This window comes from Rhincodon typus, chromosome 15, assembly GCF_021869965.1.
Source record: "Rhincodon typus isolate 14 chromosome 15, sRhiTyp1.1, whole genome shotgun sequence".
Classification (NCBI taxonomy): domain Eukaryota; kingdom Metazoa; phylum Chordata; class Chondrichthyes; order Orectolobiformes; family Rhincodontidae; genus Rhincodon; species Rhincodon typus.
This window is the reverse complement of record NC_063346.1, coordinates 46,527,926-46,553,855: the sequence shown is the minus strand read 5'-3', so window position 1 is coordinate 46,553,855 and position 25,930 is coordinate 46,527,926. Positions and strand designations below refer to the sequence as shown.

The window sequence follows — 25,930 nt, the reverse complement described above, 5'->3', positions numbered from 1 at the left end:
CTACATGTTGACCACCAACACAGCAATGGACAGAATGAGCGTAGTCAGTCCACACCACAGTGATCCGGCGAAACCTTTCAGGCTCTCTCTGTTTGATTCGCTTCTATCGGAGTTTTCCATAGTACCAGATGGCCTGACTCTTGAGCTGCACAGTTCGTGCAAGTTGCCTTCAAACTTTAACTTTTTCGACTCCTTCCTGAGGGACTCCCAAACAGAGGCAGTGTCTGCAGGGCAACCTTCCAGAACCGAGTCTGCACATGCGTGAAAATCATCCCAGGAACTGCACAGAAAAAAGCACACACTAAATTGACTTACTTAGGTGTAAGAGGAACATACGCACTTCAGAAAAAAAGTTCAGTGGCAGATAATTCAGTAGTTTTCAACATTTTTTGGATTAAGGAACTCCACAACATTTCGAGAGATTCTTTAGGGGTACTCCAAACAAAGTCAGGCACTTTTTAAAGGAATGCAAATTAAACTATACTATTAAATTCTGAAAACTTATAATATAATATTGTGGATTATACAATGCTAACATTTTGTAATTATTTAATTTCAGTTTTTTGCATGAGGTTTAAATGGAATTCCTCTGTATTTGGTTCTATCTTCAAATGACCTAAAATTGAGGAAACTCTTGTGTTCTAGGAAAAAAAAACCTGTTTGGAAAATAATAAGCTAATTTCTTAAGTGATTGGAAAAATTTATAATAAGAGGACAGGGCTCATGTGACACAGCGGTAGTGTTCCCACCTTTGGGCCAGGAGGCCCAAGTTCACGTCGTATCTACTCCAGAGATGTGTAATAACAGGTTGATTAGAAATGTCTATAATAAGAACTTGTTACAACATCACCATTAAGTTTCATTGGGGTTCTTCACCTGGTCAAATGACCTGACTGATGCTTTAATTTGTCTTGTTGGCACTAATTTACACCAGTCACAATGATGAGGACATCACAACATAGAGTCGGAATACAGTTTGTCATTATAGACCAAGGAACACATCATTGCTCTTTCATAGATGTCTCTTGTATTTTCATGTCATGGAGGGATTTTCATGGATGGAAATATGTTTAAGTACTGTGATACACTTTGAATGTTTGTGCTTTCCAATACCCATTGAGAAATGTCATCCTTGTGCCCTCCAAGTGCCTCAGTGCAGATGCACTCTTTGCAGCCCTTTCCAAACCAGTATACTTTGTCTTCTGCAGCGCAATACATGATTTTCCCAAATACAGTAATATTCCAGGAGATGCTTGAAACCAGCCCAGAACTCAGGCTATTTGAGATGGAGTTGGAGATGTTAGCAGGGAGAGGAAGTGTAAGTGGAAATCTGGAAAGTTCCTTTCTGACCTCCTCAAGCGATGAAAGCTAGTAAATGAGGTCAGACTGATCAAGATCAACATTACCAGGTACCTACTTCCTAATGTAGAAAAGTCCAATTTGACTCAAAATATAACTGTTGTATCTCTCTCCATAGATATTGCTCAACCTGCTGCGTTTTTCCAGCACTTTCTGATTTTATTTCAGATTTTCACCATCTGCAGTATTTTGTTTTTACCTACTTTCTACTTAATGGGCTGCGTGGAGTCTTTGAATTTCTGCAAAGGTAAAAGTTATTTACTTTCCTAAAACCTATGTGAAAGACAAAAAAAAATCAATTTCATGTGGTTTCAAGAATGTCAGGTCAGTTGAGCAGCCTATGAGAAACCATCAGTCCTGTCTTCAGAGAATACTCAATTACATAACGACTATTTACATTTATACAATGTCATTACTACAGTAAAATGTTGTAAGGTGCTTCACAGTGTTATCAGACAGAATTGGGTGTCAAGTGACATAAGGAGACATTAAAAGACTGGTGACAAAAGCTTGGTCAGAGATGAATTTTGTAAAGTTGTGCAGAAAGGTAAAGAAGTTAGGGATAGAATCCCAAAGTTAAGGCCTTGATAGTTGAAGGCATGACTCATTGGCAGAGAAAAAATAATAGGAAATATGCAGAGGGATGAGAGACTCCAGCAAACATTTAAATGTATGTGGAGTTTCTGAATGCAGTACATAATTATCAGTGAGTATGAATCCATTGGTATTACAATTATGGGGTGACACTATGGTTCACATTTTCCATGGTAACCACTTTAGCAATGCAAAATGTTGCTCATGTAAGCATGATGTCAAAGACCATGCAGAGCAGCTCCAGACAGTTAGGACTTGTCTGGGTGCACAACGTGCTTTTAATGAGGGCATAAGTGCAAGGGATGCTGGTCTTCTGGCAAATATGGGAACGGTGTGTGGTAACATGTGATGCCACAGTCCCCTTTATTTTATGATCTTCAGCTTTGCTGACTAGCCTGTTATGTGGCACTTTATCAATTGACATTTGGTGGTCCTTACAAATCACATCAACCACACTACCCTCATCTCTGTTATCCCACGATAAAAAGCTCAATAAAGTTAGTTAAATATGATTTGACTTTATCAAATCTCCATGGTTTGAAAAATTATTGCAATTCCTTCTGCAGTTTCCACCCTTAATTCCCTCAGTTGCATCCATCTTTCTATGGTCCTTGTGCTTTCTGATAGCCTAGAGATTCTACCTGACCAGTCTGTAAAGTAGTAAGTGGGCAGCAAGCCAGGATGAGGGGAAGGATAGCACACAGGAGAGTAAGGTAGCAGATAGACAGCATGGTGGCTCAGTAGTTAGCACTGTTGCCTCACAGCACCAGGGACCTGGGTTCGATTCCAGCCTCAGGAGACTGTCTATGTGGAGTTTGCACATTCTCCCCGTGTCTGCGTGGGTTTCCTCCAGGTGCTCCGGTTTCCTCCCACAGTCCAAAGATGTGCAGGTTAGGTGGATTGGCCATGCTAAATTGCCGGTAGTGTTCAGGGATGTGTAGATTAGGTGGGTTATAGGTGTATGGGTCTGGATGGGATGCTCCAAGGGTCAGTGTGGATTTGTTGGGCCGAAGGGCCTGTTTCCACACTGTAGGGATTCTACATTGTCTGCTGCATGGGACTAATGCTTTGATCAAGTGGTATACAGAAAAGAGCAAATAGAAACACACAGAAATGCTTGGTGTATTGTGAGGTCTACAAGACAGTTAATTGTACTGTCAAGAAGCATGATGGAGTTTGGTTCTGCTTTTGGCTGGTGGCTTCATGCAGGCTTTAGAGCCCAATTTTTCCAGAATGGAAGCAGTGACCAACTACATGTTGACAGCTGCTGATCAAAACACAATGCAGCGGCTGGTGGCTGAAATCTCAGCTTCCATTCCAGCACAGGCTGAAACACCCAATGTCTGAGTGGAAGCTGTAGCTGATATTATGAATTCCAGGCATGTTGCCACACAAGCCCAAACTGCTGCCAGCATTATTGTGACACCAGTGTACAATGGGGTTCACGGGATTACAGAAGTCCAGCAATCTGTTCTTCAGCAGTTTGAGGATTGCTGAGTAGCTCCACAGAGCACAGCCTGCTGCCTTCTCCCAGGTTCATGCTTACCCCACTGCCACTCCAGCAATGTCCCTGCTGTTGCCTGTTTGCAAGCTGATACCACCATCACCCGTACTGAGGTGGTGGCCTTCTCCTTCCAACTCACAGCCACTTTCCTCCTGAGAACTTGGTGGAATTTGATGACATGCTGCTGTGAGTATTGGAGGGCACTGAGAAGTGGCCCAGGCAGTGGAGCTACTGTTCAAGAACATTGACTTGCTGCAGTTGTATGTGCACTGTCCACATATGGTCAGGTGGCAAGGGGAAGTCAGGAGACCCATGTACAGTGGATACCCCTTGAGCCAGAATGTGACTTTCTGCTGACAATATAGCTCAAATTGTGGGAATAATTGTGGGACAGGATAAAAGCATTATAAGTATAACAGGCATTCACCATAGTTACGCTCAGTGCATGGTCACACACCAGCTGCATGTTCAGGGAGTGGAAGCCTTGTGATTCCAATACATCTCCCCCATGAGATGCAGCACCCATCACCACTGAGAATACAACTATCTGAGCAATGCCTGCTCTTCCTACTTCTCTCTGATTAGTGAGAAAACAATTAAGCCCTCACTCCTCACATATAGGACCTCAAAGATCTCCTGGATGCAGCAGTTCCCAATGAACTGAGAGATGTTGACAATGTCATTAACAATGTTTCCTTAGGAGTACAAATTGAAAGCAACAGTGACCTTAATGCCCACCAACAGGGCCATCCTCATCTGATTCCCCATCTTTAGGTCTGGTCAGAAGAGGTGGCTCAGGTCAGTAACCAACTTCTTGGTGAAGCATAACTGCCTCAATCACTGCTCCTGCCTGAGGTAGCGATAGAATAAGTGATGAAAACCTTTGGTGAGTGCAGCTTTCTGTTGAGAGTCCTCCCTCCTCCTTCCTCCAGATGTAGCTTCTCCTTTCTGCTGTTCATGCTGCACCTCCCCATGGTGCTGCAGCCCAACATGAACTGTTACTGTAGCCCATATGACTGAGAAAAAGCTTTCTGCTCAGTGGCCATAATAATCCATTTATTCCTTGCAAAGGTTGAGCGCCACTTCCTGCTGACCGAAAAGGCTGTATGAGTTGCTTCAGCAACACAACACACAGGACTTCCAATAACTGCCCAATTGTTAAAAGAACATCCAAATTACCTTAATTGAAAGGCTTTTAAATAGCACTACTGAGGAGTGAGAGTCCCTCATTTGGTTACATTTTTAACCTTTCTCGCCTCTTGTGACATTGAAATCAGAAGCATTGTGGAGCCCAGTTTTAGACCTGGTGAATTTACTAGACATCAGAGATGACTTGCAAAAGTTACCAATCCAAGTACAATTTTTTTGAAGTTGCCATGAGGAGTTTTAAAGCTGCGGATCTCAACAAATTTTCTTTATTTTTAAATGAAGCATATTAAAATAGATGCAAGGACAACAGCTATTACCAGTTCCCCGTTGACTGAACTGCCCCAGTAATTTGATTGTGAACTATTATAAGGTTATGAGGTGACAGAGATATAAATATAGAAAGAACACTGCAGTTGGAGGGTGAGGGTAGAATGAGAGGAAGGGGGAGAAAAGCTTTTCTGTTATCTGCAGCTAGAAAGCAGAGCTATCAGTTTGAATCCAACCACAGCCACGGGGGTAGAGGAAAATGATACTAGATCTATGAAAACATCAATAATAATGAGAACTAACTTCGGATGCGTGTGGATGGCCTCTGCTGAATCACAGTGGTCGATGCAGAAGTAGCAGCCGTGGATGGCTGTGGGATATCACTGTGGGATCTCCCTGCTCTTTTACCCCAGAGGGTGGGACACTGAGGTAAAATGATGAAAGCAACATTCACTACGTGAAAGAAATACTTTCATTTCAGTAGTGCCTTTCACAGCCTCATGACATTCAAAGGTATCTATCTCACACCTATCATCAAGTGCTTTCAAATTAAGTCAGTGTTGCAATGTCAGAAATACTGCAAAACAGTGTTTGCTGTTTGGACCCACAAACAGCAATGAAATAAAGCGCTGAGTAATCTTTTTCTAGAAAAGTTCCCTTTATGTTTTTCAAAACACTTTCATAGGATCCTTACTACAACAATAACCTGTACTTATATAACGTATTTAATGCTGTAAAATGCCTCAAGATGCTTCACAGTAATGTGACCGCACAAAATGACCCCCTCTTTAGTCAAAAAGGTAGGCTTTAAGGAACATCTGAAATTAAGAGAGAGCACAGAAAATTTTTGAGAGGGCATTCCAAGCTGTAGGGTCCGGGCAGCTGAAAGTGTGGCAACCAATTCGGGTGCGCTCAATATTAGAAGATGTTCAAGAGTTCAGAATTGGAGGAACAGACAGATATCGGAAAGATGTAGGGCTGAGGGAGATTATCAAGAAAGTGAGGGTACAGTCCATGGAGCAACTTGAAAATTTAAATTGTGGCATTGTCAGATTTGACACCAAAATAGATCTGAGAGCACAGGAGCAGTAATTGACAGAACTTACCCTGATTTAAGAGAAAGCTTTCTCTTAGTACTGCACTGGTGATTTTTGTACTCGAGTCAGACTTGTGGGTAAGAATGTTAGCACTGAGGCGCAGCTGACATCAAACTACTTTGATGGGTATTGTTGAATGCAGACAAAAAGGGCTGATGCCAATGTTTGAGTGGCCACCTTCCAAGACGCTGTGCTTGTGACCACTGACGAGGAAGCAAAATACTAAACTCGAACTGAGAAGTAGGGTAACCAACAGGCCAATTGGCAGAAAACCAGCAGGATTGGCTAGAAAATCGGTTTTACACTTTCCATTAACATCAATAGGGCAGAAGGTGAAATCAGCATTAGACCTTCCCTATGGGACATTTCTATGATTTCTGGCAGCTGAGAAATCGATGGAATGCACAGGAACAATGGTGAAGGGGAGTAATAGTGAGTGAAACATAGTGAGCACCTTGGAGGGGAATTTGCAAGTGGTGGTGTTCCTACTTATCTGCTGCCCTTGTCCTTCTAGACAGTAGTGGTCTTGAGTTTGGGTTTGGAAGGTGTAGCCTACGGAATACTGATGAATTTTTGCAGCGTATCTCGTAGATGGTACATGCTGCTGCTACTGAGCATCAGTGGTAGATAGAGTGAAATGGATCCGCTCGGATTTTATGACAATGGTTTCATGGTCATCTTAAGATTTAATTCCAGGATTTATTTTTATTACATTCAAATTCTACCATTTGCTGTGGTGGGATTTTAACTTTGGTCCCCAGAAGGTGACCCAGGTCTCTAGATTTACCACCACACCTTCACCTCCACCGCCCTACCCTCCCACAAAAAAACAGATGTGAACTATGTGTCAAGACTGCATAAGTTCAGGAGCTGCTATATGGGAAAAATGCAGTAGGTTTTGTTGTAATGAACGCTGTTGAAATATTTATTTTTATGAATATGTAATGGAAATGGGTTGGCTGAGACCTACCAATCTGGATGGGACATGGCACTTTATGTGTAGAATTCTGTGTCAGTTGTTTTGAAAAAAATTGTTTTGTTGTTTACTTGGGACTGTGACCTAGTGCGAATTCAAATATTGTGATGTTTAAGAGGTCAACAGTTTCCATTTGTGTTGCGGCATTAAATTTTTGAAGAGTTGATAATTATTCTGGATTGATTAAAGTTGATTTAAATCAATTTCGGCTTCTCAGTATCCAAGTAGCCCATATGTGAACATAAAAGCAGAAGGTATTGTTACTAGACAACAAGGTGTAGAGCTGGATGAACACAGCAGGCCAAGCAGCATCATAGGAACAGAAAGGCTGACGTTTCGGGCCTAGACCCTTCATCAGAAATGGGTATTGTTACTACATGGCTGCAGCACCTAATAAATGATATAGGGGGAATTGAAAAAAACAGTCTCTGAAACCAAAAAGTAACACCTGAAGATTAAAAGATAGCCCTTGAGAAATCTCAAGAGGAGACCTGCAAACAAGATGAGATTTTTTGTGCTTGTAAAGGGAGCATGTTAAGTTACAGCTTAAACTTGTTCTGTTGTCAGTTCAAATTGGGAAGAATTAAATTGTTTTTAAGATTACAACAGTTTTATTGATTTGTCTCATCTACAGCTAACAACCTGCAAACTCATTGACTCCACGTTTAGATCTCAGAAAAGTAGCTCAGTCACAGCAAAGGTCAGTTTAGAGTCCCCAGATTTGCCCCATGATGTTATATGAGGAGAAATTGGCATTTGCAGTGTGTCCAATAGTCAATGTCATGCTGTTGCAGCGTACAATTCCCAACAAAAGCAGTCTCCAAATTTTAAATAATTCTTTGCACAGGGAAGCCTGATCACCATGGGAGTCAGGTTGCTGACAGTGAAATGCCACAATTTCTATTTCTCTGTCAGTTTAGGATGATTATTTATAGGATTATCAAATAACATTGATTATAATGTATTTCAAACACAGATCTAGTTAAACATTTAATTGGGTAAAGAAATTTTTAAAAATTCTCCTGCTGTTTTTTGTGGGTAAAAAACACTAGTTTAGCCTTTTCAAACAAGCAAATGATTGGTAATGTGAAAGGCACATGCACCGGCTGCAGAACCAACCCACTAAAAAAAAAGTGAAAATAATATCTAGCCTTAAAGAGCAAAGTAGCATGAAAGTGGACCATGGAATTACATTGATAATGGCTGCTGTTACTGACACATGGTTTCAGTCACAGAAATATTTACAAATGCAGCCAGCCCAACCCAGTTACTTGTCTCCGTATCTTTGATGTCTTTGTAAATCTTTTAATTCTGAAAGATTTTGGTCATCATGTCACACCACAATCCTGTTGTACCTCAATATCCTCTATTGTTACACACCTCAATATCTTCTACTGTCATACCTCATTATGACCATAAAAAATAGGAGCAACAGTATTCAACCCATCATATCTGCTCTACCATTCAATGAGATTGTGGCTGATTTGATAATCCTCAACTTTCCTACTGTTTCACAAATCCCTAGATACCCTACTGATTAAAAATTGTCCGTATCAGCCCTGAATACGTTTCATAATTCAGCCTCAGCAGTCCTCTGCGGTATTGAATTCCCACTGATTCATAACCCTCTAAGAAAAAAATACAATCCTCTCCATCTCTTTGTTAAATTATGAAATTATGCCATCGGTGCTAGACTCTCCCAAAAGGGAAACAACCGATCTCTATTTACCCTGTAAAGCTCATTAAGATTATATTTTCAATATGGTCTCCTCCTATTCTCCTATGACCCACAAATTCCTCTGTGCTGCAGCTTTCTGCAGTCTTTCCCCATTTAAAGAATATTCAGCTCTTCCATTCATCCCATTATGTATGATCATTGAAGCAAACAATTTACTTATCCTCCAGTGTTTCACATCAATAACCTCCAGTGTGATACATCAATGTCCTGCATGTCACACAGCATTGTCCTCCAGGGTCGCACATCTCTACCCTCCAGGATGGCATGTTATTAACTCCTAACATAAAGTGCTTTAACAATCTGTCCCTTCCTACGGCACTTCCATGCGTACCATTAAATGCTGGTCAACAACAGTAGAAAACACAAGAGCACAAATTGATCTGAATATACTTCACTAAAGTTTCATTTATATATTTTCCTACTTTAAAGTTGATCCAATGATTTTAATACTATCTTAAATCTAGCCTTGTGAAAATGATAGATTCGAATACAAAGCTTAATTCAGCTGCAAAACAACATGTCAATTATTTTTATTAAATGTATAATTTGCTGCTTTGCAGCACTCATCTCCTACACTAGCAAAGTAGCGCCTCACAATTGCCTTCTCTGTTATCGTGTCGTTTCAAATATAGCATGGTTTATTTTTCAGCCTGATTTTTATTGAACTCCTATAAACAACACTGTTTCGTCCCTGTACGTGCTCCTCAAATTCACAACTTTAACTGAGAGTGATTAGGACCAAAACAGTAAAAGTAGCTTTCCATCATGTTAATGTACCATCAAATGTAAAACCATTACTTTGAAAGGTAAAATTTAAATGTTATCAAGTTAAAATATTATGTTTACTTACAATTTATATAAATCTGTATGAATGTGCTGCTCAACTGCTATTGCCAGTGCCTGGGACATCTCAATATCTAGGAATTGGGGAACCTGCTGACAGTCTGAGTTAGCTTGGGGCTATTACTCTGGAACAGAGGAGGGTGGGCATCTGTTACACTCAGTCCTGTTCTTTCTGGCCATACTAATGTAGAAGTTTAAAATATATTTAAATATTTATGTCTTGCTGTTCAAAATGGGTACAAATGGACAAAGGGATAGTAGGAACTGCCGATGCTGGAATCTGAGATAACAAGGTGTGGAGCTGGATGAACACAGCAGGCCAGGCAGCATCAGAGGAGCAGGAAAGCTGACGTTTCGGGTCTGGACCCAATGGACAAACTTTTGTTGGTGCATGTTTCATCCATTTGGAGTTAGGGTTCTACATGATTTACATGACCCACCCCTCTCCTTAGCTGAAAACAGCAGCAAATCTAGCTGGACTTCTCAATACAGCAGCAGCCAGGGACCAACGCAAGCAGAGGAGTAAGTAACCCAAGCCCATTTTCAACCCAGGCAGAGGTACTTAAAAACAATCCCGTTGTGTCTGGGGGCTGCCCACACTGTATCAAAATGTTTACCACCCTCCTCTGCCAAAGACATTCTGTCCATATTGACAAGGTCCATAAACATTATGCCAAAATGGTGACGCACACACTGTTGAATTTTCCTAGGCCTCTGGTGATGGGTTTTGAGGTGGGTGATGGAAGTGATTGGGGAAGACAGGGAATCCACGTCAGATTGGCTTCCTGATGCATCTTCACTACTGGAGAGGTTTCCCTGCTGACCTGTGAAGTGAATTGGTGGGCCACTGCATGTAAGCAGGCAGGAAATTTACAAACTTTCAGCCCAATTAGGACCCAGGCTGTGTCCTATTCCACAGAGGCAGCCTCCCTGCACCTGGAGGGAGGCCTAGCGATGCTGGAGGTTCCATTCCATCAAGGAAGAGGTGTGAGGAAAGGCCGTGCCCTCAATCCAAACATTTCTGCCAGAGGGTCTTACATCTCTTAGACTCTGAAATTCTCATTTAGAATTACACATCCAGTAGCGTGTCCATGTTGATATGCCCCTTGTCTTTTCCTACCTGCCTCGACAGTGCTTACTTCTTCCTATTGGTCAGTCTGACCCTGCCAATTGTCTGATTGGAGACCACCCAATTAAAAAGACACCAGGGAAAATTGCTCAATCAGTCTCCCTGCCACCAAGCATGGTCTCAATGACTCCTACCTGTCCCATTGCTGAGAATTCAGAAGCACCTGGGAAAATTCTGCCTTCACTGTTGCTTAAAAACACAGAGCAGCTTGAATTATATTTTTTAGAAATGAGAGTTTGATGGGAGATAACAGAATAAACAGGTAACATCTCTTCCCTCTAGTAGGAGAATCTGGAACATCACCTCAACATTGGAACTAAGTCAGTTAAAGGTGAATCCAGAGGAAATGTCTTTACATAAAGGCTTGTGGGTGGACACCATCACCCCCAAAACATCCTCAATTTGAGATAATTAAATGAGAGAAAGATACAGCATTTATTTCAAAAGTAAGAGCTAGACAGAAAGACTAGAAATTTGGAATTTAACAATTAAGTACTAGTATGATTAACAAAATGGATTCATTCTATTTCTATAAGAAAGGCACCAAATGGAAATCAGAAACTGCTGTATTGGGAAAGCATGAAAACTTAGTCAAGAACATAACATTTTTTAAGATTTATACAGAACTTTCTCATCTGGAGACATGACATAGTCTAAAGTCAATGCTTTATGAGATACCTCACAATGCTTTCAGTGATGTGTTGATGAGGCACCAACACAGCTCTGGACATCTGTAGTATTACCAACCAAGGGAAATTCTTGGCAGGGAATTAATGTAGTTATTTCCCTGCTCAATGAAGCTTTATTCCAAAACCACTTCTTTCTCTTCCCTCAAAAAGACTGCCACCCTGCTGTAAATGTTTCTCTTGCTGCCTAGATGTAAACCTGACATTGTTAAATTGCTGTCCATTAAAATTTCCACTGATTTTTAGTGAAAGTATATCACAGAATTGTTGCTGAGCAGAAGGAGAGCATTCAGCCCATCATGCCTGCCCAAGTTCTGTTACTTAGTCCCAATCTACTACCTTTTCTCCATATCACTAAACACCATTATTATCCAAATAATCATCCAACGCCCCCTTGAATTTCTCAATTGACCCTGCCTCCATCACATTTCCAGACAGTGCATTCCATACCTTAACTACTTGCTGTGTGAAAGAATTTTTTTTCTTGCATCACCCTTGCTTCTTTTAAATTTACACCCTCTGTTCTTGTTTCTTTCATGAGCGGTAGCAGCTATTCCCCATCCACTCTATCCAGCCTGCTCATGACTTTGAAAATCTCTATCAAATTTCCTCTCGGCCTCCTCTCCAAGAGGAACAATTCCAGCTTCTTCAATCTATGCGTATGACTGAAGTTTCTCATTCCTGAAGCCATTCTTGTGAATCATTTCTGCACTCTCTCCAATGCATTCACATCTTTCCTATAATGTGGCACCCACAATTGTACAAAATATTCCAGCTAAGGTCTAACAAGTATATTGTAAATCATGTACTTTCTAAACCAGTTGATCCAAATGCCAAGTTTACACGTCAGCAGCAAGGTGAAAACATAACTCTTCCCTCCCAACTATCCATTAATCTCAACTTCATTCGCCCTCTTCTGGGTTTCATACTTTCCCAATACAGCAGTTTCTGATTTCCATTTGGTGACGGCCCTCTATTCTCTGAGTCAGAAGGTTGTGGGTTTACAGATCCACCCCTGAGAGTTGACCATGACAATTTAGGCTGACACTCCAGTGCGGCAGCACAAGAATGCAGCACTTTTGCAGGCCACTGTATTTCAAATGAGACATTAAACAAACACACCGTCTGCCTTGTTGGATGGGTCTAAAAGATCCCATAGCATTATTACAAAGAAGAACTCAGCAGCTATTCCCAAAATCTGAGCTAAAATTTAATTCCAAATCAAAAACACAAGAACAGATTATTTAGTTACTGTCACTTTGCTGTTTGTGGGAGCTTGATGCGCACAAATTGTTAAGTATTTTATAAATTTCTAAGTGACTGTGCTTCACTAGCTATTAAGCACTTGGAACATCTTATTGAGGTGAAAGGGGTGATATACAGATGCAACTGTATCCTTTTCTTGTTCTTGGAATGATAGCTTAGCAGTTTTTTGACATGACTTTCTATATGAATATGTTTCTATTGTTGCTGATGGGCCAGGGAGCATCCTGAGATGGTTTACTCCCATTTTTCTGTTAAACCACATGTGGAAAAGTGGAATTTCTACCCCTGTCCTTAAAAATGCCAGGAGAAAGGGCCTCCTTGTTGTAAATAACTACAAGCTCACCGGCAAACTGCATCCAGTTCCTTCACTTCTTCGGCCTTCCCTTCAATATTTTTGGCCAGACTGTCTCCCAACTTCAGCAAACATTCAGCAAATCCTTTGTATATGTGATTACATTTCATGCCAGTCGCACCAGCTTCACTGAAGAGAAGAACTGGAAGTTAAAGTGAAGATCATTACATATTGCAGGGTTGGAATGAGCCTTCAATAATAAACAGTACCTTGAGGACAAACAGGACCTGTATGCATCTGTCACTATTATTATTAGGTGATTTAAACTGTTTTCTTCAAAAAAAAGTTTTTGTCTAATTTTCTTCCTTATTTACCTCGCTCTAGGTTTGCCCCCATCCAGTTGAGAGCCCCTCCTCAGCAAAGTGATAAGGCTTGAGAAGCTGAAAAATGATCTAGCCTGTGAACGTTTCTTTCAATCACTGATGTTCTCTGCTGGAACAACTACCTTCCTTTTGGGTGTTATTTCAAGATTGTTCCAACTAGAAGTTGCATTGGCTGCAAAAAGGATTTCTTCATGGTGAGATTGTACAACCAGGGTGAGTGGAGTAGTCACTATAATACCCCAGCTAGCAAAACAGCTATGTATTTCATGTTATCACACAGGCACGGGCAAGATTAATATATAATTTTAATTCAAGAGGTGTATGAGCAGTCTGTGCAGTTAGAAATGAAACATGGACAGGGGCAGAATTGACCAGAATTGAGACATTAGGGGTTCTAAGATACTGGTCATTCGCATTAACATGTGTCTAGTTGCATTCAAACAGTAACACAAGGGCTAACTGAGCTAAGAGCTAAGATGGTACTGTGAGCAGTCCTGGACACCACATCTTAGAAAGCACATAATGACTTGGATAGAGTGTGAAGTAGCTTTGCCAGATTGATTCTTTGACTCCACGGAATAAATTATGAGGAGAGATTACACACGCTCTACATTCCCTGGAATTTATAATGGTAAGGGATAATTTGATTAAAATATTAAGATATGCAGAGTAATAGATTGGTTTTGTTGGAAACTACTTCTGCTGGTGGGGAAGTCTAGAACTGGGAGGCATTGTTTATCAATTGAAACTACTTTTACAGTGAAATCAGAAGAGGAAACATTTCAACACAGGGTGGTAAAAGTTTGGAAATTTCTTCCACAAATGCGACTTGACTCTAGATCAATTGTTCATTTTATATCTGAAATTAATTTGCTTTTGTTAATCAAGTGTATAAAGTGGGTATGTGATGCAGTGGTAGTGTCCATATCTCGGAGTCAGGTGGCCTGAATTCAGTTGTATAAAAACAGGTAGTAGGAAAATATCTATAAAGTGGCATATGCCAAAGACAGAGTTTTGGAGTTAAGTCGCAGATTTGTTATGATCTTGGGTGGCAAAACAGTCTTGATGCGTAAAATGGTCTCCTGTTTTTCTTTAGCTTCAACATTCCTAATCTTGAGGCAGCTCTCACCAACACTGGTGACAACTCAGTGTAAACATTTCTGAGAGACTGGCAGCAAATTACTGTCACTCTTTTTAAAAGCAAAACCAATCAAATACTAGTCACAGAGCCAACATCATTCTGGCTGCATTCAAGTTGGCCAAAAGCTCATTACCATCTCATATTTTAAGTAAGTGCGTGAGGAACAGACCCATTGGCCTGATATGGCAATGGTTTGTTCATCACAGTACAGGATACTTTAGGACCAAGCAGCTGCCTTCAAAATGAATGAACATTTGACTGAGCTAGTTTTGGTTCATTTTGCTTACCAAAGATAAAAGAGAATCTACCAAGTATAATCCCTGAGGAGTTGAGGCGTGTAACTCAGCTGGAAAGCTGAAAACTGAAATACAAGAAAGCAAATTGCCTATTGCCAAAGCCAGTTACATAAAAGAAAGACCAGCATTTATAAGGCACCTTCAAATTGTCTCCTTGAGTGCTTTATAGCCATTTAAGTTTTTTAGAAGTGTTGTAATGTAGGAGTCATGGCAACCATTTGCTGCAACGAACTCCCACATGGAACAGTGAGGCAATGACTAGGTAATCTGTTCTTTTAAACGGTGTTTGATAGGAAATGAATTATGACCAGGCAGAATGGAGGATTCTCCAATCCTACCTGTTTCCCTTTAAATATTGCTTTTACACCCACCTGCACAGAATAAACAGTGGAATATGGGCTGATGAATAGCCAAAGAAATTTCAAATTATCAGATTAAAGGTACTGCAAGTGGAGAGGCAAAGCAGACTATGGGAACAGAAACAAATTGTCTTCAGGTAACCAAAAAGAGAAACCTCTGGCAGTAAGTGGATAGCTTACAAAAACCAATAGTATAGTGTGTGGCAGCAATGAGGAAATTCAGTTGGTTGGTTAAATTTGTGAGGATAAAGGACAAATCCCCTGAGATGCTGTTAAACATGTACAAAGCATAGGTATGGTCACACTTGAGAAGAGAAGGCCACAGAAGAACAGACAATTGTGCTGTTATAATTTGTTGGAGAATGCCGCAAACTCTAGAAATAGGGGACATGGGTCAAGATTAGAAGAGAAAAGGGAGAAAACTTTAAAATTTTATGCAGGGAGTGATAAACATGTGAAATGGGCTGGCCAGGAAGGCTAAAAGAAATTCAGGATAATTAATTAGGTATTTAAAGGAGTGAATGATTGAGAGTTATTAATTATTGTGAGTGCAGTCTTTCCAGTCTTATGTGTTCCTATATTCCTATATTCCTTTTTTCACTCATTCTGCTGGTATGAATCCAGTCATCAATACAACTTTAGAAACAAAAATACATCTTGCAGGATTTTTTTTCAATTTATATCAGACTGAAATCAACTTTCACTGACTGTTAACACCCCTGGCTCTTGGGCTATGGATTCATGTGCCACTCTGTATATTCCCATAAGCAAGAGACAAGATTTCTGCTTTTTAAATACTGAGTTCACATCCAGCAGAATACTCACATCTGATAATAGTGAAAAGGTTACCTCATCCAACCCCCACCCACCTCCCACTTCCTCAACCCATCAGCAGAAAATGATGTGCTGCAGTAAACAATGAAAGAAAAAGGTTTTGACATGTGCTGTTGGGTACGGAGATATAAACTAACTAAGAGATGGTCTAATAATGCATAATAAGGCAGGTTAGATTTACACTTTAATATGTACAAATCGTTTCCTTCCATATGAAAGACAGATTTAAGATTGTATCTTCAAGTCTTTAATAATTTATGTAACTTGTACATGCATTTTACTGAAATTGAGCTAAACAGGAAGCCATGTCTTAGCAGCAAACAATGCCTCCCCTTATCTAAACTAATTCTGCAATGCACTTTAATCAACTTGCTCCCACTGTTTCAATTATTGCATTTGTTTGAGAGGTTACTTTGTAAAAGAACACAGATATTCTGAAGCTCTTACTCTGTTATCTGATCTCACACTAAATGTAATTTAGCTAATTATGTGACCAGAAATAAACAATGGCCATATGCACGTTGTCACTAAAAAGTTTCAGTTTTGTTGTGTTGATCAATGCATAGGAAAAGCAATGTTGTGTTTTAGATAAACCATGTAAGAACATTAGAAAGCAGAAAAAAAGAGTACACTGAGAAATGGTGATTAGCTGACCAAGCCCACATCCTTAAATTGACTTATATTATTATAAACTGTCCAAAATTAATAATTGTCAATTATTAAATAGTGCACACTGTTTAATGGGGAGCTGCTGGAATATAATAAATTCCATTTAAAATATTATATTTTAACCAAAAGATATACATAAAATATTGCACGCCATCAAATTAAATAATACTTAAACCAATATTCAACAAAACAATGATCAAAAACATTCCTTCAAACAAAATAAAACATGCAGTAATTTATTATAAAAGGGGCAGGAAATGATGAATGAGTCAAATGAGAGCAGTGACTCTCTCTAAAATATTGGCACAAACATCAAAGCAATGAGGAAGAGGGTGATCATGAAAGGGTTCTGATGAAGATCCATCAGACTTGAAATGTTAATTCTGATTTCTTCCTATAGATGCTGCTAGACCTGCTGAGTTTCACCAGCAATTTCTATTTTTTATCCAATTGTGGAGCATGGGCATCACCGGCTGACCAACGTTTATTGCCCGTCTCTAGTTGCCTTCGAGAAAGTGGTGGTGAGCTGCCTCCTTAACCAGCTGCAGTCTGTGTGCTGTAGGTAGACTCACAATGCCCTTAGGGTGGGAATTCTAGGAGTATGACCCAGCGACAGTAAAGGAACAGCGATATATTGCCAAGTCAAGATGGTGTTATTTCAATGTATCTGCTGCCATTGTCCTTCCAGGTGGAAGTGGTTGTGGGTTTGGAAGGTACTTTCTAAGGATCTTTGGTGAATTTCCGCAGTGCATCTTGTAGATGGCAGCAGTGTGTACTGAACGTCAGTGGTAGATTTAGCGGATGCTTGTGGATGTGGTGCCAGTCAAGTGGGCTGCTTTATCCTGGATGGTGTCAGCTTCTTGAGTGTTGTTGGAACTGCACCCATCCATGCAAGTGGGGAGTATTCTGTCACACTCCTGACTTTTGGCTTGTAGATTGTGGAAGAGGCTTTGGGATTCAGGAGGTGAGTTACTCACCATAGTATTCCTAGTCTCTGACCTGCTCTTGTAGCTGCTGTATTTACACAGCCAGTCTAGTTGAGTTTCTGGTCAATATTAACCCCCGGTTGTTGATAGTGGGTGATTCAGTGATGGTAACACCATTGAATGATAAGGAGCAGTGGTTAGATTGTCTGTTATTGGAGATTGTCATTGCCTGGCATTCGTGTGGCGTGAATGTTAGTTGCCACTTGTCAGCCCAAACCTAGATATTGTCCAGAGCTTGTTCGTTTGGACATGGACTGTTTCAACATCTGAGGAGTCATGAATGGCGCTGAACATTGTGCAATCATTGGCCAACAGCCCCACTTCTGACTTTATAATGGAAAGAAGGTTATTGATGAAGTAGCTGAAGATGGTTGGGCCTATAACACTACCCTGAAGAACTGCTGCAGAGATGTCCCAGAGATGAGATGACTGACCTCCAGTGACCACAACCATCACCCTCTGTGTGCCAAGTATGACTCCACCCATTGGAGAGTTTGCCCCATGATACCCATTGATTCCAGTTTTGCTGGGGCTCCTTGATACTACTCTGTATCATGAAAGGGTTGCCTGCCGTACTGCCAAAAATATCATGTTTACTCAATGCTCCTTTATTCTCCTCCTCCAAATTCTGGAATTCCTCTTGCTGTTTTCCCCCAAACTCAAATCTTTATTCACGGTTGTATGTTTGATCTAGTAAAAGGACATTACCAACATTTCCCTTAGTTTAAATCTCTAATCTTGTTGCTGACTCCACCAACAGGTATTAGAGAATAAATTCTGGTTCTGGATTCTTGGTCACTGATTAAGAGTTGCCATGAACCAGATGGTGTTTACACATGGAGATCTCTAGGGCAAACAGGCTGAGAGAAATCCATGGATGTACATTTGGAGGGGGTTCCATCATCTACTTCTTGTCAGAAAAACTTTACTGAAGGATGTGGTTCACAAAAGGTGCAAGATGACAACATTACTGATGATCTAGTATATGTCCACATTGGCCATGTGCTCTGGATTAGAATGTGTTTCAGTCACAGTTTTCAAATGGATAAATTGAACCTGCATGGTAATTGCTAAGATGTAAAATACCAAAATGGGATTGGTGAACGCAAAAGTTCCAAGAGGGAATTCTAAGGTTCTCCAAATTAATCAGATTTCAAACTATTTGTAGTCATGCACCATAAATAGAATGTTTACGGAATTCTATATTAAGTAGTCCTCCTATAATTTTTTTCTTGATCTTAGAATATGATTTCCATACTTATATCCTTATTATATATAGTAAGCCTTTTTCCAATGATAACACTGCTTTCATTTCAGTAACTGACACCATCTTTTTGAAGTGGCAGTGAAAGGCACCCTGATGTTTACAGACCTTTGTATAGATTAGTTTGAATTTCATTGCCTTAAACAGCCGATGGCATTCTGTTTTCTTTTCTACGTGAAGAGATGATTAGAATCAATGCTGAAAGTCAAGATCAATTTTGTAATGATGACTTCTGTTGAAAATGACGCACTGTGACATGCTGTGTCAATGATGCTAATATACTGTATGTTTCTAAGCAATGTGTAAGAGTTTACTGCAATGTATCAGGGACAATATGCACCTTTAGGCTCCTGTTCACCCTCCTAAATTCCTCAACCAACAAGTTAACCAACAAAATGATCAGTTTTGAAGAAAATATACGTATAGATTCACCAATGATATTGAAGTTTTATTGTTAACACAAAGACTTGTGATTCCACAAACCACTTGTTTGGTACTTTGCCCAATTAACCATTTCTCAGCCCTTTATTTAACCATGGGGATCATCAACACCCACTAAATATTCACACAGATGTACTTTCCAACATGAGTCACTAAATAAAAACCTTGTGTGATTGTTCCCTACACCCAACTCACCAGCTATTGGAAACCAAGGTGAATGACAGTATCCCACTGCTTTTTAGCTGAGTGTGGCCAAGGGTCATTATCTTCTGAACTGTATGCCTGAGCTCTCTTCCAGGTAGTACTGCGGCCCAGTAAGATACTAGGAAGTTGCTTTTCTTTCTTTTAATGCTATTTAAAATTCAATGTAAAAAAAAGCCCATTTCCTAATCATCAATAAAGCTCTCAGTTCTGTTTGAAAGCTGCTCTTGCATCACCACTAGGGGGTGCATATGACCATTCAGAACCAAAATGATTATTTTCTCCTTCTCCCTATGCTACTAACACGGCTCAGCTCGGGTGACATCAACACAAACCTGGTGCCACCCACTGCTCTGAGGTATGCCAGTGCCATTGAAAGTAGTAAATTCAGTAAGATCAGCTTTTAGCAATCTCTCAGCCTCCATTTTGTACTGTACAACTGTTGAACATTTGCAATAACCCAATGTCACAGATATATTTCAGTTAAAAAGATACAATATATTTCAAAGCACCCGAGAAAGAACTAAATAATATAATGACAGGTTGCTTAGTTCAAATGTCCCAGTTGCGTGCTGTGCTTTACAAGGAGGGAGCAGCAGGACTAAACATTGCGTGCAACAACTGCTGTTTACTTCAATTCCCAAATTACTCAAATAAATCCCTAGTGAACATTGGCAATTAAGAAAGTGCTTTTCACCACAATCTCAATCCTATCCTTGATAATCCGTTACATGCACACGGGGATGATTTCTTGTATGTTGGCCGTGTTCCTGCTGACTGTGACTATTGTGTGGCAATTGTGAGGATGGCAATTTCCTTCCCTGAAGGATATTAGTGAACCAGATCATCAACAATGATTTCACGGTCATCAGTCTTAATTCTTAATTCCAGATTTTTTTTTATTGAATTCAAATTCCACCATCTGCCCTGGTGGGATTTGAACCCTGGTCCCCACAACATTGGCTGAGTTTCTGGATTAATAGTCTAGTGATAATATCTTTAGGCCATCGCCTATACATATTTGCCCTGAAGAAGGTGACAGTGAACTGCCCTCTTGAACTGTTGCAGTCCTTGGAGTGTGGGGACACTCACAGTGCTCTCAGCAAGGGATTTCCAAGAGTTTGACCTAGCAACAGTGAAGGAATTCTGGTAGTCAGGATGATATGTGGCTTGGGTGGGAGTTTACAGGTGGTGGTGTTCCCATGACTCTGCTGTCCCTGTCCTTCTAGATGGTTGATGTCATGGGAACTAAGGTGCTGTTGGAGTCTTGGGTAAATTGCTGTATTGCATATAGCAACAGTGGTTCGTTGGGTAGATCTTGAGGTTAATTAACCTTTAGCATCAACATCGATCATTTTGACTCTGGGACCCATCTGGATCATTTAAATTTCTAATAAAGTCAGGGCAATTTTCCACCAACCTACTGTCCACAAAGTTTCCTAACTAACTGAAAGCAGTCTGCCTTTCACCATCCTAAATTATTAAATACACATAAATCTCTTTGAACTGCCATTATTTGAGGTGTTCCAGCAGCATCTAAAGTCCAGCATTTAAATTACTCTTATTAAAGTAACCTAAAAATTACCTCTAAAATAGATATATGATCTGGATGATTGTAACAACTCATAAATTCAAAATTGAATGCAGCATCTGCCTTGTTTTTCCTTTTATATTCAGAAGCCGGCACTGATTACCTACATGAAATTCCTTGTCATTTACTGCTCTTCTTTGGTTGTTCCTGGTGAGTCCAGATTTCCTCCACAAGGCCATATTTGGCTAATGACTGATGATTCTAATTGCAGAAATGCATCTGGCAGTCAGACCAAGGTGATAGCTGTTTGCTAGATGCCTCTGTTCAGAAGCCAAAAGCTTCCTCACCTTATCTTCATGCTCATAATACCTTGGATTAAGAAATCACATGATTTATTGTGTTTTTTGTTTCGTCAAGAGCTTGTCCAATTCACTCTTGCTTTTAGTGACTTTAGCAGTGGTTATGAAGGACACATTAGTTAACTTTGTGTCAAATCAGAAATGATTTCTGTAAATAAAGAAAGAAAAAGGAAAATGCAATTATAGAACACCTCTCGCAACATTTCAATGTCAAATAAGCATTTTTGAATTGTAATCACTTTTGTAATGCGAGGGAACATAGAAACAAATTGCTCACAGCAAGGTCCATAAACAGTAATGAAATAAGAGACCAGACCATTTGCTTAAGTGACCTTAATTGAGGGATGAATTCTAGCCAGGAAACAAGGGAGAACACCACTTATCCTCAAATAATGCTCAAGGGTCTTTTAAATCTATCTGAAAGGGTAGCAGGAAACCAAGGCTACATATCTCCTCCAAAAGATTGACCCTCAAACACTGCAGCACCCTTTCGGTGTTGTCCTGATATCCCTGAACTAAGACTTGAACTCGTTATCTTTTAGCTGAGGAGGAAACTTTCTTCACTGAGCCACGCTGACGTTTAATGATGTATTAACCTTTTTTATTAGCTGTATTATATGCATTAATACTATCATGCATTAATAAGTGGTTTAGCATGTTCCAATAGCATGATAGGGGTATACTGGAAACTATGAAAGCTGCACACCTGGCCCAGAATATACACCAGATAACAGCTTGAGCATTAACCAGTTTGATTTTTTTTAGTGGAGGAAGGGGATGGAGCAGATGTTTTGCACATTATGTGTGACAACAAGTTACATTGACAGCTTCATTCACATAATGCCTTTAATAAAGGAAAAATCCCAAGGTACTTCACAATGATACAAGAAGAAACAGGGGCTGAGCCAAAGGAAGAGGGAGGAGGTGGAGTAATCAGAATCCCAAAGAGGTTGATTTTTAAGGAGAGACTTTAAGGCAGTGAGAAAAGAGAGGAGGTAGAGGCCTTTATGCAGTGAGTCCCGGGGAAGGGGGTGCAAAGGTGACTGAAGCTGACTGTCAGGTGAAGAGGCCAGCCAGACGGTCCAGAATTTGGGATGGGGATTGTTGGGCTATAGCTAAGGTTGCAAACAATCTAATTCAACCTGAGAAGGGAGCTGCAGAGGTAAGTGACATCAGTGACGAGGGTGCAAGGTTACTATTGGGAATAGAAAACAATGACCAGTCTTCCCAATTAGTTGGACAATCTTACGGCTAAGTTTAGTTAGAGGACAGATCTCACAAAGTCATTACAGACAAATTACAGTGGAACTGTGGATGGCACAATAAGATGACATGACATGATAGCAGATCTCCTGGTGTGAGTGGCAAATTATGCTTAACAAATGCTAGATGTTAGGCAGCCTGCTAACAGTGCCATAGAGAGGTTGAGAGAAATGGAGGAATGGTAGAGGAAATATGTGACCATTGATCCCAGGTGTACATATGATGTCACCAAGGGACTGTTTCCAGATGAGGAAGAGGGGGCCAATAACACTGAAATAATACTTCTGCAAAGGATAACATGTTTTGCAAGAAAACATCACCAGTAACATTGATAAATATGAGAAATAGATTGAGACAGGAGCACTACCTGAGGGATCCCTCTGTACATGATAAAATAAACAGAACTACCACAAAGTTTGCCGAATGTAAGAAAGCTATAGATTCATTTGACCTACAGATTAACTCAACCTAACCGGAGTGACAGTGATAGAATTGATAAATAGAGGTCAATGTATAATCAATATACAGTTTTGAAAAGAATTTGAAATCCAGTGCTTGAGAATTAATTGATTTTTATACAGCGAACAAACCTTATGCCCTGAAATTCTATTGAAACCTTAATGCCATTCTTGAAGAGAGTGCTGAGGCAGTTGGCATGTCATTGATTCTCAGGTTTAGTGCACAGTTGGAAGTATTTTCTTAGTATTATATGAGGTCCTAATGATGGAAAAAGATGAAATACATTTTTATGATAAACTCAGAAAAGTTAATATTCTTGTATGTTCATTGAATTTATATAAAATTTCACATAATCTATCATTGCAACATGTTAGATTGAGCATTGTCTTCCTAGTTGAAGATTTAGCTGTCAGCTGTTCCATTCTTCAATATCCTCAAAAACAACCCTTAGAACTCTCATTTCTTTCAACACATTTGACTCTAATAATGTAGGAAATCAGAGAGCAGTGTGCAATTTGTACTACTTTCCACAATTATCTCTAATGCCAATTCTTCGCTGTTAAGCACACCCTCAAAATCTCCCTAACACAGCACACAATTCACAGTATAGCAACTCTGCAGCTTTGAACCATTGCTTTTATTAAACAACCAATAATTTCAAATTCTACAACAATTAACTGTTGTCAGTTTTCAAACATTTTCCATTAACATTCAAAAATCTGCTGTGTGATTATATGCAGAGATCTTAACCAGAGACAGGAATAACACACAATCTTAACCAGAGACAGGAATAACACACAATCAGGGGAAAAAATTATGTAGAATCATAGACCTCTACAGCACAGAAAAAGGCCCTTAGGTGCATAGAGCCTGCGATGGTCGGAAACAACCACCTGACTATTCTAATCCATTTACAAGTAATCCAATCTCCAAGGAAACTATGGATATTGACCATAATGAGTTAATAATTAGAAACATATTTAAGACACAAGATAGTAAGTGTTGGGGACCTGAGAATGTTACTCCATACAGCCACCTAGTGACGACAGCCTATGATACACCATGACAGATGACAGCAAAATTGAATGTAAAATATAGATATATCATTTCATAATGTAAATATTGACAAAAGAGAGTTACTAATGCCATTTTAGAAAATAGAGATCAAAGCAGGAAGTTTGCTATGCAGGTTTGTTCTGATAACAAAAAAGTAACTAAGGAATTTTAACAAAAATTAATGTTTTTGCTACATTATTTCAAAGAGAACAATGTTAGATTAACACTCCAAGGAGCACCATAGTGGCTGGACAATAGGCCGCCTCATTGTCCGAGTTATGAGTCCAAGTATTGCTATCTTCAAATGCCAGTTTTAATATTGAAAGCCCTTTCCTGTGGTATTCTGATCAGTGTTTAAGAACAGGCGCGCCTGGAGCTCTGCAAGTAGTTATAGACCGATCCTCCTTTGTTATGGCCAAACATTTCTTGCAGAAAGGTCTGGGAGCACTCTTGCCAAATTCAGCAGCAGGGAAATCTCTGGGGATTGCTGAGGATTACAGATTTTGGAGCTGCTGAACAAGATTTGGATGCTGAAACCAGATAGAGCGTTGGAACTGGGACACACTAATTTAACGAATTCATACTGTTACACAGTAGTACTGATTGAGCGCTAAGCTACTAATGTCACTGCAAGTGCACTCCGCAGCGTTTAGTCAGGCGAATGCATGAGCTTTTTGGAACCATGGAGAGATCTCTAGCATTGCCCGGTAAATATGTGACTACGTTGGCACCAACAGTATGTGATAACCAACAGCCTGTTTCGTGCATATTTATAGGGCAAGCCAATTATTTGGCAAGACATAGCACTTTATTTGCAAATTCACACTACAGATAGATCTGCCTGCGATCGAGAGCCCTCAGTTCAGATCCTTGCAGGCTTACCGCTCTCTATTCAATGGAGGTTGGGGTGGCTGCAGGGGGAAACAACCCCGTTTACTCGAAGCATTTACTTAAAGTTTCAGATTTAACCAGAGTAACAAGTAAAACAAAAAGCTTTCGTTTCACTCTCTGCTGCCCGGCCAGTAAAGGAAACAAGTTTTTCTTGTGATAGGCACGTTTCGGAGCTCCCAGCTTTTTTTTTATAATAACGTCTTTCGTTCTGAGGGGGCTTTGAAAGCGTGAAACCTTCAGGGTTTTAAACACTTTCAATCAGCTTTGCTCAACCATCGATTGTGCCACTGTACAAATCTATACCATTGTATAAACAGAGGGGACGCTTCTGCCGCAGTAACAATCTAACAGAAATCTGCCCGGAATATTCAAGGTGGGAGCGGGCCCTGGTACCATCTCAGGAAGAGGCTGACGAGACCCCGTCAGTTTCTCGGCAACTCAAACGAACAGAACTTCAGGCGAATGAGAAAAAGACAATGAACTGAGGATGCTGGAAATCAGAAACAAAAAGCAGGAAAGACCGGAAAAGCTCAGCAAGTCTAGCACCATCTGTGAACAGAAAGCAGAGTTAACGAGACCTACGGGTAAACCTTGTCATCTGACCTGAAGGAGGACATGTGGCCGCATTCAGTCACATTGTCTTCGCTTTCTATCCTTTAAATCAACTCTCTAACAAAACATCTCTTTCAGTTCAATGCTCAACACTTTTCCTACCGGTGCCTTTCAAAGTTCCAGTGAGGATTTGGAACTTCTTTCATACAGTTACACCTTCAAAGTGAACTCTGGCGATCTCCTTGACTTACCCAGCAAAAGAACTAGCGACAACAAAACATAAACCGATCGGAGGCGAGTGCCCATGGCAGCAGCAGTAGATTTATCCTTTTGGTGCTAACTTGC

At 40.2% G+C, this 25,930-nt stretch overlaps 1 protein-coding gene across 1 annotated transcript; it reads right to left on the bottom strand.

The window, feature by feature from the left end:
* nrn1la (neuritin 1-like a) lies at positions 1-25,930 on the bottom strand. Its single transcript, XM_020533851.2, has 3 exons — positions 25,837-25,930; positions 12,952-13,102; positions 1-280 (listed from the first exon to the last, which is right to left on the bottom strand). Exons 1-3 carry the CDS (start codon positions 25,889-25,891, stop codon positions 1-3), a joined length of 486 nt encoding a protein of 161 aa, XP_020389440.1. The 5' UTR covers positions 25,892-25,930.